Source organism: Motacilla alba, chromosome 4 (genome assembly GCF_015832195.1).
Source record: "Motacilla alba alba isolate MOTALB_02 chromosome 4, Motacilla_alba_V1.0_pri, whole genome shotgun sequence".
In the NCBI taxonomy this organism is placed as follows: Eukaryota; Metazoa; Chordata; class Aves; order Passeriformes; family Motacillidae; genus Motacilla; species Motacilla alba.
The window spans coordinates 24,848,554-24,862,657 of record NC_052019.1 but is presented as its reverse complement, the minus strand read 5'-3'; the positions used below and the strand labels follow the sequence as shown (position 1 = coordinate 24,862,657).

General features: G+C 36.4%; 1 protein-coding gene across 4 annotated transcripts in view; it reads left to right on the top strand.

Moving 5' to 3' along the window:
- GABRG1 (gamma-aminobutyric acid type A receptor subunit gamma1) overlaps positions 1-10,520 on the top strand; it is a 54,893-nt gene extending 44,373 nt beyond the window's left edge. For all 4 annotated transcript variants that reach the window (XM_038134865.1, XM_038134864.1, XM_038134868.1 and 1 more), the window contains 2 exons: positions 1,647-1,858; positions 6,665-10,520. In XM_038134865.1, coding sequence (XP_037990793.1) covers positions 1,647-1,858; positions 6,665-6,943 — 491 coding nt within the window. In that variant the 3' untranslated portion in view covers positions 6,944-10,520. The remainder of the gene's footprint in view (positions 1-1,646; positions 1,859-6,664) is intronic.
- Positions 10,521-14,104: the final 3,584 nt, after the last annotated feature.

Here is a 14,104-nt window from a genome sequence, read left to right as displayed (position 1 = left end):
AAACTTTTGTAATATCTTATTTACAGCTCCCTGCAGGTAACTCTGAACTCTTTTCTTGTAAACATGCAAAAGCCATCACTTGACAGCTTGTAGGATGACTTTTCTTAAATGCAAATGTTCTTTAGAAGGAGAAAGAGAGTACCTGTCAGACAGACACACTTTTATGGAAAGAAAAATTAATGCAAGAAAGCCAAAACTAAGCAAGGTTTATTATGGCATGTAGATGTTTTGTTGTTGAAGGTTTGCTCCCTGTGACAGCCCCCTATGCCTTTCACATAGCAGACAAGGCTGGAAAGATTCATGTCTCTTTTTGTCCTCTCTGGACAGAAGTGAGTACACGGAATGGTGGGTGCCATTTGCCACCTGGAGGATGTGCTGAGGTTTGGTACCCTGAAAAGGCTGGAAATTTTTCTCTCATATCTATTGGAAGATCCTGGAAGTTTGGGGTTTCCCAGAGTGAAAGATTTGGGATGATTACAGATATTTAGATATTTAGTTATACAGAGAAATGCCAAATTGATTTGCAAAAGTATCTGGTGGGAGTGAAGCACTTTTGAAGAATACTGGTTATCTGTTTGCCCCTTTAGGCATGTAATTTCACTGGGAAATCTCTTGGAAAAACACTACTGCCTTCCTGCTTCAGGAACAGTCCATAATGATCAGTGATTCCATACTTTGATTTGTGAGCCATAGAGAGTTTTAGCCTGGTGTAATGCTTTTTGCTTGTTTATTTGTTTTGTTTTGGTTGTTCTGTTTTAGTTTTTAATAATCTTATGCATGTAAATAACAAATTATTTGTGTGTTCAAGTATTGCTTTTCAAAGGAAAGGTCACACTTAATTTTGGACTACTGTGTAAATGGATTTGCATCTCCCTGAAGCATCAAATAGAAGAAGAAAGTGTTAAAACTTTATAAATGCTAAACTAATGAGGAGTTGTGTAGTTGAGATTTTGAACACATAGCTATTAAGGCAAATTTGTTCTTTTAATTAGCTTGTATGTAAGTGAATCAAGGGAAACATTTTCTATTACTTAAGACACAGTGTTGAAAGCATATCTGGTAACTTAAACAATGAGACCGGAAAGCCATGAATGTCATCAAATTTGATCTTCTATGTCTTCTTCAGAAGGAGAAAATTGGAAACATTATAAGTTTTTCTTCTGATTACCAAAAGCTTTAAATCATTGATAAATAATACACCTTTTATTTCTGAATGCATTCTTTTTAACATTTTAATCATTTGAGCAAAGGGACTTCCCTGTGATTATAAAATTTGTGTGCTTATTTGTACCCATTTTTATGCTGTATTTATGTGTACATTTCATGTCAGATTTATGAAATTTCACAAACCTAGTGTCATAGTTTGTTCAGTGTGTTTTGAAAATAGGAGGGATTTAAAGCGAAGGGGAAATGTGCTGCTTTCTCTATGGTCCCATGGAGGATGCTGCATCCATAGGGATGGATTCTTGCTGCAGCACCAATGTACATGACTGTAATCAGTAGTGAACCCACTGATCCCTCCTGTGGGTCACTCCTCATATGAATCATCAATTAATTAAGAGCTAATATGATTATTTTTTTTGGTGACAATATGATTTGATTACTGATACATTTCCCTCTTTCTTTCTTTTTTTCTTTCTTTACAGGGATCACAACAGTGCTGACCATGACAACACTGAGTACGATTGCTAGGAAGTCACTCCCAAAGGTTTCCTATGTGACAGCAATGGACCTTTTTGTTTCAGTTTGCTTTATTTTTGTGTTTGCTGCCTTGATGGAATATGGCACCTTACATTACTTTACCAGCAACAGAAAAGGGGTCAAAGGAAAAGAAAAGAAGGCAAAATCTAAGCCATCAGTAAGTTTAGTCAAACAAGAAAAAAAAAAAAAAAGAAATACAGAATGGTTTTAATTGTAGCGTTCATTTTGAATGACTGCTTCTTAAGTAGAAAAACTGATGTTCAAAGATAATTAACACTAATATTTATTTTTTCATTTTTTTGCAGTTGGGGGCTTGTACTAATTTTATGTAAATACAACTAGTGAGCAAAGGGTTTAGATGATTTCACATATGTGAATGAGGACACGAGAGCCTAAGGTGGAGAGTGGTTTGATATAATATTCCATGTCCTTGGTGCTTCTAGAACTGCCCATGAAGTGTGTGCCCATGGAGATGGTTCTGTAGGGGCACAGTGCTTCTGAAAACAGCACCTGGCAGACCACAGCTAAAACTGTAGCAGTAAAGATTATGTGCATGGACTGAAGGTATGAGGAATTCTTTGGATCTGCATCACGTAACTTAAGTCTTACAAAGCTTTGCAAAGGAAAAAAATGCTTATTATTGGCCAGTGTTCTGAATCCCACTACAGAAATTCTATCTTAACTCTTTTCTGAATTGGCTTCCGTGTTTCTTTCTGGTCAAATTAACCTTTTGCTTTTACAAGTTGATGTTTTTTTGCAAACCTCTACACATCTCAAGATCAAGTATTATTCAATTTTAAGAGCCTTTCTGTTTGTGTAGTAAGAATATTGTAATTTCCAAAGAAGTTATTGTTGGAAGTCAGTACAAATATTTAAAGGTAGTCTTTAAAGTAAGAAAACATTGGAGAGAATAAGAGAAAGGAAAATGTTATAAAGCCCCTTTCCAAATCATCTCATCAAAAGATGCAGGAGCATACCCGAGCCATAATACCAGTTGCTTTGTCTGGATGAAGGCTGAATACCAGCTCTGTATGAGGTGAAACAGAAATTGGTAAGAAATTACAGAAGTAATTGCAGATATGGAAGTGCAGAAATCCTGTTATGAACCATATCCATTCTGCAGCTCACGTCAGCAAGAACTGGTGCACCCATTCTGAGCAGCACTGCTGTGAGTCTCTCTTATGGGGACACTGCGAGGCTGTTGGGGCTTGATTCCAGGGAAATGAGAGCCCTTAGGCTTCATTTGGTAAGCTGTTCCAAGGGGATCAGCTGTGTATTTAGGACAAGGCTAGTGGTGAAGTGTTAATACTTCCCTGTACTGCCTTGGTCAGACATCACTATGATCGTCAAGGAATCCTGCACAGTCAGGAAAACTGGAAAATGAAGACCCCAAACCTGCTCCTGTTAGTGGTAGAAGCACATGTGGGAACAACAGAAGGAGCAGAACACAGGCTCTGGCAAGGGCACAGCTGAGTTAAGAGGGTAAAAGGTAACAGAGGATGTGGGGGCATCCCTGTGTCAGCACAGCAGATTCAATTTCAGGTTGCTGCTGCAAGGAGCTCTCAACAACGCTTGGTGAGCAGGGAGCTGAGTAGGTCTGCTCTTGACATGCACAACACAGAGAAGGTGGAGCTATCATGATGTACTGCTGTGTTCAAACCAGGCAGATATTAAAGATCAGCTGCTGACAAATCAAAAGACACTGAAGCAGTTTGCAAGTATGCTCTATTGAATGAAATAATGCCACTTTGCAGAATCTGTTCACACATCACCCATGTGTGCAATAGTCTGCCAAGTGCTTTGAGATTTTCAGTGCATATGAAAATTTTAAATGCAGAATAATGATGAGATAGAAACTATGAAACTGACTGAATAAATAGCTGGAATTTGCACTAAGATTAAAATTAGCAAAATAATACTAAAATACTGTTCAATCATGTTTTACTGGGTTCTTAAATGATGGTCTTTATTTCTAAGAAGTTGAAAAAAGAAATCTTTTTGCACAGAATTTTTTAAACATGTAATGACTAGAAGACCATACAAAATAAAGAGATTACACAAAAAAAGAGAGAATTAAATTTAATATACTTAGATGCAAGGATTCTAATTTGGTAAAAGGTTTTTCTCGTGATATCTTGTAAAAAGCTGTGACTTTTCTTGCTCCAAATAAATAAAGGCATCTAATTAGTTAATAAGTCATACCATTACAAATCCTTTTCTTTTTATTATTTTTTTCCTTTTCTTTTCCCCCCTTTATTTTTGTCAAAGACTTCTATTAATTTTTTTTTGTCTTGTAGCTATGGATATGTAACTCAAAAAAAACCCAAACCATTGAGTTTTAAAGTCACCTTAATTCCTTCTGAAAACTCATTTACAAGAGATTTTTCCTTGGGAAACCTGCCTTGGATAGATCTTCTATTTCTACTGCAAAATGCAATAAAATGGTTACTATTCCAGGAACTGATGCCAGTAAGCCACAATAAATGATCTTGTGAAAAAAATTGCAAGATTTTGCAAATGATTACAGCAGTTTTGTCTTAGAAGATACGTGCTGGCATCATTCAAGAAAGGTGGCATGAATTGGCTTATGCAAATCCACATTAGTAAGGATAATGAGTTTGGGCAGGAAAGATTAAACTTAATTAGTTAGGGATCTTGTTCTGATCATCATTTCACCTGAAATGAATGTATCACCTGTGCCATGTTTTCCACAGACAATGACTTTCTTTTGTACTTGTATTAGTGTTATTGCAGAATAATTGGGGTTTGATCCTATCAGACTGTATTATAAATGATCTCACAATACATGCTGCTTTACCTACAATTTCAGTAGGCATATCCATAAAAAGTCTGCATATACTTCTATATCTACATGTTGTGGGTTTTTTGTTGTTTTGGGGTTTTTTTTTGTTTTTTTTTTGTTTTTTTTCAGTTTCTTCCAATTTATATAAAGGCATTTTCTTGTTAGGTGTTGGTCTTTTTTCCTCTTTTCCCTCTCATTGCCTCTTACACATATTTTATGTATTTCCTGTAGGTAGCTAAACCTACATGATGACTGTGTCTGCCTTTCTCAAGCCACCTCTTCAAACTTGTAATTCAGTAGTCACCTCCAGTGTGTGCTGGTGATATGAACAGTGGAGAGCAGTACTGTAATTTTTTCCTTCTCCCATCATGTTTCTGTGTTGAGGATTCCTGTTTACCCCACTAGTAGAAACAACTCATGCCATAAATCTTACATGGGCAAAACCAACAGGGAGCAGAGCAGAGTAGGTGTGAATCAGAAATAGGCATCTTTCCCTGTTATTCTTCCCCAGAATAAAGACTTTTTCTTAATTAAAAAAAAATGGAACCTATTCTTCATGTTTTGTAAAAATAACCCCTCTTTGCAATGGCTCAAATTAGGATAGAAGCATGTAACTCCTGTTTCTTAGTATGGTCAGTATTTTATCATAACTGAAAAGAATAATGAGGTCCGTCAGAATGATAATTAGCTCCCTAGGTCATCATGTATAATCAGTTTTGAAACAGCAGTCTGTGGGAAACTTTCTCTGGTAGAGACACTTATTAAATAAAGCTATTTGAAAACATGATGGATACTGCACTGCATTAGCACCATCCCTTGGGATATTGGGTAAAATGCCCCTGAAGCCCCTTAACAGTGTATAGAAGTCTGTGTACTGGCCAAAGTAATTCCTAGGAAGTCGGGTCTTTAAAGCATAACAAGAAACTAAGTGATGGCTTCCCATTTTCCATATTTTTTTTCATGTGCTTTCATTGTCGATTATGTGTAATTGGTTAATAATATCCAGTTAGATTTTCTCACTGCTTCCTTTCCTGCTGTTTTATGTCCTTACATGACAAAATGTGAAGTATGTGGAAAACAGAGAACAAAATATAAGGGTAGTGTTAATGTAATCCTTCTCTTTGGTCTGAAGATTTTAGAAGAAATGCCAAATGTGGGGTGGGGTAAGTTCAAAGAGGATTATGGAATAGTTTAAAACAGGCATGAGATTTAGAAGGAGAAGATAAAGGATAGATGAAAAAAGAGAATATATTTTGAAACAATCAGGAAAACAAGGATGATGTATATAAAACTGCATAGAAACGAAGAAATAAAAGGGGAAAAGTTGGGTTGTGTTAGTGTAAGTAAAAGGAAGGTGGAAAGGTCAAAAGTCACAAGTAAGGGAATAGCAAACACTATATGTACTAGGCAATAAGCCACCCGGACTTTTTTCGACGAGAATTATAACATTTTACACTGAGTTTTTATCAGATACAAGAAGGTTGTTATGACCACAGGAAGTAAAAGTAAGAATTAAAAACTGAATTAATTGGTGACTTGAGTGGCATTCTCTTAAGGAGTCATGTCTTGGATCCTAAAGGGGAGCTGTATTGTTTAGGGATTTAACATTTGAGGGTTAGATGGCACAGCCTGGCCTTAAATGTCTCAGTCTGTTAAACTTCCCCAGCAATGCTGTGTTAAACCCAGTAGCTTTTTTGTTTCTGTGAAAATGTAGCTTCCAGAAACACATCTGGTCTCCTAAGGACTCCAAAAGATGGGAGGACCATCATTCCTTTGTTAGTGGTGATTATAGCCTGCTTGTGGACTTGGTTGTGACCCAGTTGTCAAGAAGTGACCGACTTCAAAATGTTTGTCTGTGTTGTGTAGATGGGATCAGCTAACCCTGTCTGTGTAACTAATTATCTACTATTCCCAAATCCCAGCACAACCCAATTTTCACTGTGGCAGGTGAAAGTAGTTCATGATCTTTTGCCTGCATGCACTAATTACATATAGCAGTTCATAATTTTCTAAGCTCCCCAAACTGTTTTCTTTAATGTAAGAATTTCTGTATATTGTACTGAAGGTGCTTATATTACCAGGGAAAGCCTATGGAATTATTTAATGTGAGGATAAAAGCACACAAAACTATATTTCCCTTTTTTTTTTTTCCCCCTTAAGAAACCACCTGCAATTGCTGTTCGACCTGGATCAACACTAATTCCAATGAATAACATTAATCATCTCCCTGAACGTGATGATGATTATGGATATGAGTGCCTAGAAGGAAAAGACTGTGCTAGTTTCTTTTGTTGTTTTGAAGACTGCCGCACAGGATCTTGGCGAGAAGGAAGAATACACATCCGTATAGCAAAAATTGACTCCTATTCTCGAATCTTCTTTCCAACTGCCTTTGCATTGTTCAACCTTGTTTACTGGATTGGATATCTTTATCTGTAAATTTCAGAGGTTTGACAAACTCAGAAAAAAATACTAATTGAATAGTCATTAATACTTTTAACTGAGCAAAGATTAGAGCTGGTCCAAAATGACTCAAATTGTTTGTATGCATTAAAAATTTGAAACAATGAGAGGAAATATGATGATGTAGTCTCCCTCTTGTGATCAACTGTAGAACTGATACTGGTACTTTGAAGAGAACATTCTAAAATAAATATCCCTAAGATTTTTCTTTCCTTAACACACCTACATGTTTTTTTTTTCCAGTTCTAAGAAAATGCAGAATCACAGGCAATGCTATTTAACTGAACCAACCTACATAAGCTCTCAATTTTAATCCTAAATGACAATGCAGAAGGATTTTGTAGCATTTCTTACACCTTTGCAAAGAAAGCCTTAATTAAATAGGATTAGTTACTCTCATCCATTTAATCCATCAGGTGATGGTTTTATTAATCCCTAATTTTAAAAAGTTGAAATGTAACATTTCTCTTTTCAATCAGCCATTTGTTCTCTCCAGTATGTTAAAAAGTGTGATTAGATGATAATTAATCAATTCAGATTTATACAGAATGCAGATATAAGAGCAGCAAGCAATGGATGTATCAAAACACCCAAGGATAATTCTGAGCTTGTCTTATCCTGATCATGGATAGAGACTTTTGGCTTTCAACTTCAGATTACGTTTATATCTGTGCTCCATTTCCTGTTACTTCATTGTCGTGAGTTCCCCAAAGTTGTCTGAGAGGTCTACAGCTTTCAGAAATTCTTATCCAGCTGCCATTGCCTCCTCATTTCATGGAAAGCAGACTGGTGTTGGCCCAGATTCTGGTCATTAAGCATAATGATCTTCACATACTCAGTGTTGAAGAAAAAGTCATAACCCTACAATTGGAAGAATTTGTATCAGCAGGATTTGGAAGGCCTGTAACAGTGCTGTAGTCATTGTACTCAAAGTCACTGTTAAATCCCCAGTCCTGAGTGCAGTGTGTGATCTAGTCCCCTTTGCACACAGTGTGGTTTTGTAGATCTGTTTTGTTACTGCACATGCTGCTCACTGAGCCAAAGCCGAGTGGTGTTAATGTATTGAATGTGTGGCATGGATTGCTGGGTAATTACCTTCTTGATATTTGTTTGTTTCTAATGGAAAAGATGTGTTATGGAGGGAGGGTTAAAATAGTCCTTATGCACTGCTGAATCTTCTCCAAGATGGGATACATTCCCCCAAAATCACAGGACCAGTTGCCCATCCTTTCTGTGGTGAGACCTTTGGTAGAAATCCTTCAGTTGTAGTCTTTCTGGACTGACCTCTTGGTGTTGACTATTGCTGCCTGGCAGCATTTGGTATCTAATTTCTATTTCTAAATCCATTGCCTTCATTATGGAAAAGTGCAGTCTTTCCTCCTTTCTTAAAGACAAATTGGTCTCAAGTGAGCTTGAAAAAAATCACTGTAAAATTAAGATATGCATTAAGTAAAAGTCAGCATTACACAGAAGACCTTACAGATCTTTAAAGAGGATTAATGGGATTAGTATTTGGCTGTAGGTAAGGATGTTCAGTACTAAAGATAAAGACATGATTAATAGCTAAGAATAGAAAATGTTACATTAAGGGCTCCCCCAATTCCCCCCAATATTTCTGTTGAATATGCTCCCTCCTCTGAATTTCTCAGAAAGGATTATTGTATTTATAGTCTAGCTGGTACCAGGCATAGTAAAATATGATATACAATACACATTTCAGAGGAAATGTTATTCCAGTGTTCAGCCCCAAAGTTTAATAGAGAGTCCAAGATTATGTGCAGTTTTTGTGAAAGGAGGTGTGACAAAAGATCCAATTTTAATGAAAACTTTATTTCAGTATTTAGCTGATGAATAATAGGAGTGGTTGAGAGACTCTGAAAGCCCTGCTGATGAGGTTGGCTGGCATTCTTTGTGGTGTGACCTTTCTGAGTACCAGCTCTTCTGACTGTTGGACTGAGTGTAGAAGTGAGGTATCATTAACAACACTGATCTGCTATAATTTATTGGTTTTTTAGAGTCTCATTTTCATAAAATGTTCAGTCAAAAAGAAACATGTCAGTTTTTATTCCATAATGTAGGTTGATACTTTTTGACAGCATGCTGAACACTTTCCTCTGTAGGAGGGATGAAGGTGGCTTCAGCAGTATGTTGGATGTGTGCTTGAAAAGCAGTCAGCTTGCTGTACCATGCAAGGCCCAGATTTAGTGAGTTCCTGAAGTTCATTAATTCACCTTTAAACAAAGGAAACTTAAAAGAATTTGGCACTTCACAAGAGGAAATACAAATTTCACAGCCTGCTCTCCTCTGGCTCATCTAGTTAGCTTTTTCTATTCATGTGGTTGTCAGTTGCCAATCAGCCTCCACTGACTGAATTGGAGAACTGAAAACATTCAGAATTGGCAAGGGAAGGGTAAGAAGTCTTTCATCTCTAGTTTCTATGAAACAATGTAATGGAGTATTAAACCTATTGAGTGTTACGGCTGTTTGGCTTATGAATACACTTGCTGCTGTCTGTTGACAAACTTTTCTGTGTACTTCATTTGTTTCTGATGAAATAATTTTAGTTTTCATAGTACTGTGAGTGCAAATAGGAATGAGAATGCAGTGAACATGGCATGTAATAAATGTGTTATTTTAGTCCTATGCATTTTCTTTCTTATCTGCATGTAAACACTTGATTCCAAGAAATCTAAGTGATACTTTAAAAAAATGGCAAGAAACAGACAGTATAATTAATTGAAGTTAGATGCTGCAATCATTTTTCAAACTTACCTGGATAGAAAGTTTGTTTACCCTTAGCTGGGATCATATTTTTTGGGAGTTATATTTTTCTGACCATCACTGCATAAGCACACACTTAAACATATTCCTAATTAGTACTGTTATTAGACCAGAATTCAGAAAAGGGTGTTCTTATGTACTGTCATAAAGAGTGATGCTATCATGAATTGATGCCATTAACACATGCTTAATTTGCACTAATTTCAATAATGAGTGTTCAGTAGCTCAAATAATTGAACATTAAGGATGTGAACCAGAGCCTTTTCAGTAAGAGATTTTTCTCATTGAAAGAGAGGGACATAAGAGGAGAAATTACTGTAAAGGCAGAGAGGGGAAAAATTCTGGGAACACTGTTTTATACTGCACCTATCTTTGGCATATCTTGAAATGTATTTTTCAAAAAAGAGACTTTTCCTTGATGTTTCTGTATTAGTGTTTACCAGTTGTCTGTTTTAGTAGTGAGTACAGATCAGTGTGTTATTTTTTGGTAAGATTCTGTCTAGGATTGTACCTCACTGAGCTTTAGTGCATGTCTCCTGCGTCTGAATAAATCTGTTTTATGTAGTGGCAGTGCAACCAAAGCATGAACCCTGGGTAATGTATTTTGTATTCACATGTTGATGTGCTTCAAAGACTTTAACCTTATCCAGTTTTCTGGCATTCAGAGATATAGGATTGTGTTAGACTTTGAAGGAGAATCACCTCCAACAGTATTTTTATAACTTTCTGTTCTTTATTTGGGTATGGTAGTAAAACATTTGTTTAAAATTGATTATATGAACTGTGCTTTGTAATTTGTGAACACTTTACAATCAAAAGAGAAGGGGAGGAGTCTGGATTTAAATATCTATCTGCCTAAAGTAAGATATGTTTCATTTAATTGTATCAGTCATAATTTCTGTCTACTGTTTCCAAATAGCTGAGAACTAGTGCAAATATATTTTTCTGTTACTATAATTATTTTTGTAGAATTCATTGTAGTTTCTCTCAGTTATACCTTAAATATGATCTTTCATGCTTATGAAATAATACTGTATTTTTGTCATTATAATAGATACAGAACATAGAAACTGATGTACAATTCCACAGCTGAAAAATACAAAGCCAGGAAGCAGAATTACTGTGCTTCTGTTCCTAAAAAAGCTCGGTGGATGTCCCCATGCCTCATGAATGTGCTGTAGGGGGAGTCTGACTCACAGGGAGTGGAAGAATAGTCTCCAGACTGTAGAAAAGGCTTTTGCATTGGTTCATGCCATGAATTTGCTACAATAGTGGTTCAAATGGAGGAAAGGAATAGATCTGTCCTCCTTTTTTCAGTGATCTCTTATTTCTGCTTCATTTCAGTCACCACCAGCAGTTCTAATGCTCTGTTTGTCGCCGGATGAAACAAAACCAGAAAAAATTATCTTTATTTTACTCTTAGTTGGTTAATATTTCACACAGATGGGTGGGATCAGCTGACTGAACACACAAGATTATGACCAAGTTTTTCTCCAAGACAGGAGGTGGGAGTTTGCAGCTGGAGGCTGAAGGTTGGCTTGTTCTGATGGGCATTTTTCATTCACTTGGGAATCTGCACTGAAAACTGGTGGGAAGAAAGGAAACAATGGTGTGAGGGAAAGATTGATGGTGGCAGTGATCCCAGAATCAAGTTACATGGATCTGAGAGACTTATATTTAGTTCATAGGTTTTTCACTTCACTGGTATTTGTGATAATGCCCTTGATTTTTCTGCAACATAATTAAATATTTCTAATGTTTTAAAGAAAAAAGGAAAATATTGTGTATTTCCTATACATTAACTACAGACTGAATGAGCAATAGAAAGTTATCTTGAGTGAACATTCTGGTGAAATGTTGAACAGAAAACAGAGATCAGGTTAAATGAGAAAAAGCTTTTTTAAATCTCCATTTATTATTAGAGATTAAACAATTTTTTAAATTACTGAGTATTAATTAGTGCAGTAGGCACTGGGAAGGGCCTAGTACCAAGTCTAAACTGCTGTTAGTCCCCTCAAGGTTTAAACTATTTGGGAATAGAAACCTGACCCAGACTGCGCTCAGTTATCATCCCCTATTTCCATCAGGAAGTGAGAAAGATGAATTGTGATTATGCCAGACATGAACTAGGATAGCTGGGGTGCTCCAGGGAGGTTGGTTTCTGGTTAAAAAGGAAGGATGATTTCTTCCTGAGACTGTAATTTGAAACATCCTTCCCTCAGAAGATGGATCTGTGCTGTGGCTTCCACGATGATGGAAAAGCATGCCTGCATTTAATGTTTATCTTTGCACAAGGGCAGTTTCACTGTATTGACTGTCTTGCTATGAGGCACTGAGATATTCCCTGTGTGCTATAGAAGAGTTTTGGTGCCACTCCTGGGCAAAATGTTTAAATCTTGTCACAGGGATCAGTCACAGTTGTCTTTTGGATGTTATGATGCCTGTGAAAAGGCAGTGAATAAACTTTTGATTTTACTTACTAGTAAACCTCACTGAGAAAGCCAGAGGGGTAATAAAGGCTTCAGCAGAAGTCTCAGATGGCCCTTGGAGACAGGAGGTTGGCAGAAACTGAAGCAGACCAAATAACACAGCCCTTTTTACCATTGTCCTGCTCACTAGTAATATGTTGATTCTGAAAAAAAAAAACTGTGAAAGCCTAATGGTTTTTTAAGGGGGAAAAAATCTGTAAAATTCTTCTCAGTGACTAATCTTGCTCTGCCTGCAGATTGTGCTTATGGTACATCAACCTCACTTAAGCTGTGTGAGGAGAGCCATGGGGGATGTAAGACAGAAGACCTGTAAACTGTTCTACCTTGTTCTTTCTCAGTTCCTTTTCTTAGTCAAGGAAGGAGGTTCAGAAGGGTAGGCGTATGGCATGTGCAAATGAGGACAATTTTTCTACTGACAGCAGGGCCTGAGTCCCACTGACAGGATGAAGAGGGATGAGACTCTGCTCACAGTAATAAGGCTTGTCTTTTTTAATTCTTGTAATAGCTACTTCTCCATACATCACTGCAGGCCTACCTGAGATTCAAAATATTTTTCAGGTTGGAAGTAATTATTTTGTGTATTTCTGGCTCCATGCAATGTCTTTATCATCAGGGTTTGAGCATTGCTGAATTCAAAAGGAAAGATTTCCTTTTGAAGTTTCCTTGTCCAGGCATTGCAGGTAGGAAATGTCTTCCTGCCAAACATTAGAAAAGTGATTTTCAGTTGATCCTGCTCAGGAGACAGACTGGCTCTCGGGGGTGGCATTAGGATTCCTACGGCTGTCCAAAGCAATGACCAGTACTGCCTCCACAGAGGATGTATTACTTTTGCCAATTTGATATTTAAAAACAAAATCCAAAACTGTTACCGTGGGTGGGAAATGAGGATGAGTCATCATTTTACTACAGATATATATTTCCCTTTGAATTGTTTTTCTTCCTTAGGAAGATGGTGTATAGGAGTCTTTTGGCTTGTGAAATATTCAGAAAAAAAGTGATGGTCTCTTTAAACAGTAAAGTCATATTAGTCCTTCTGCCCAATGATGGCCTAAGAGCAGTAGAATTGAAAGCACTTGTCCTATAGTTCAAATTTTCCAAGAAGGATAAATATGGAAATTTTCATATTCATAGGCCCAGTATTAATATATAATCTATGTTCACACTTTAGTCACTGAAAAAACTCTTAATGGTTTGTGCATCTTCACAGTATCTTTTCTAATTCCCACTGTTGGCCCCTACAAACACTTGGACTCTTTGTCTGAACATGAAGAGTTGTGTTAAGATACCTTTAATTACAGTTTAAATTGCTATAGAATATACTTAAGAATCCGGTAATCTCGTAGTGATTCCTATATTTAAAAAATTGAATATTTTTACTTAATTTACTTAAGCATAATACTGCTATAATTTATATTTCCCTACATTAAAGTTTTATAAACAATTGCAATTTATGGTCTGAACACTAAATTTACAGAAATACCTTTGAAAAATAACACTTGTTGATTTATGATATGTCTCAGTATTTATTATATTGAGGCTCCAGTATTCAAATGCACTCTTAATACAAATCTCTGTCTGGCATCTGTAGTTCACATAATGTTTCAGTTACTCAGTCTTCACTCCTTACTAGTACATCCTTGTTTTTATTCCATGTTAAAAAAATGCTGATATTTTTAACTACCTAAGGGAATATTTATACTATGCATTTAATTTGATAGAGTTTTGGCACCAATGGGCAATGTTGCAATATTATGCATCAGTGTTCCTTTTAAAGGTATTTATTAATGCCCTTGTGGATAACATACTGTAAGAAATATGGAATATAAGATAAATGTTGTAACTCTCTGTGCTGCTTCTAAGGTTTATA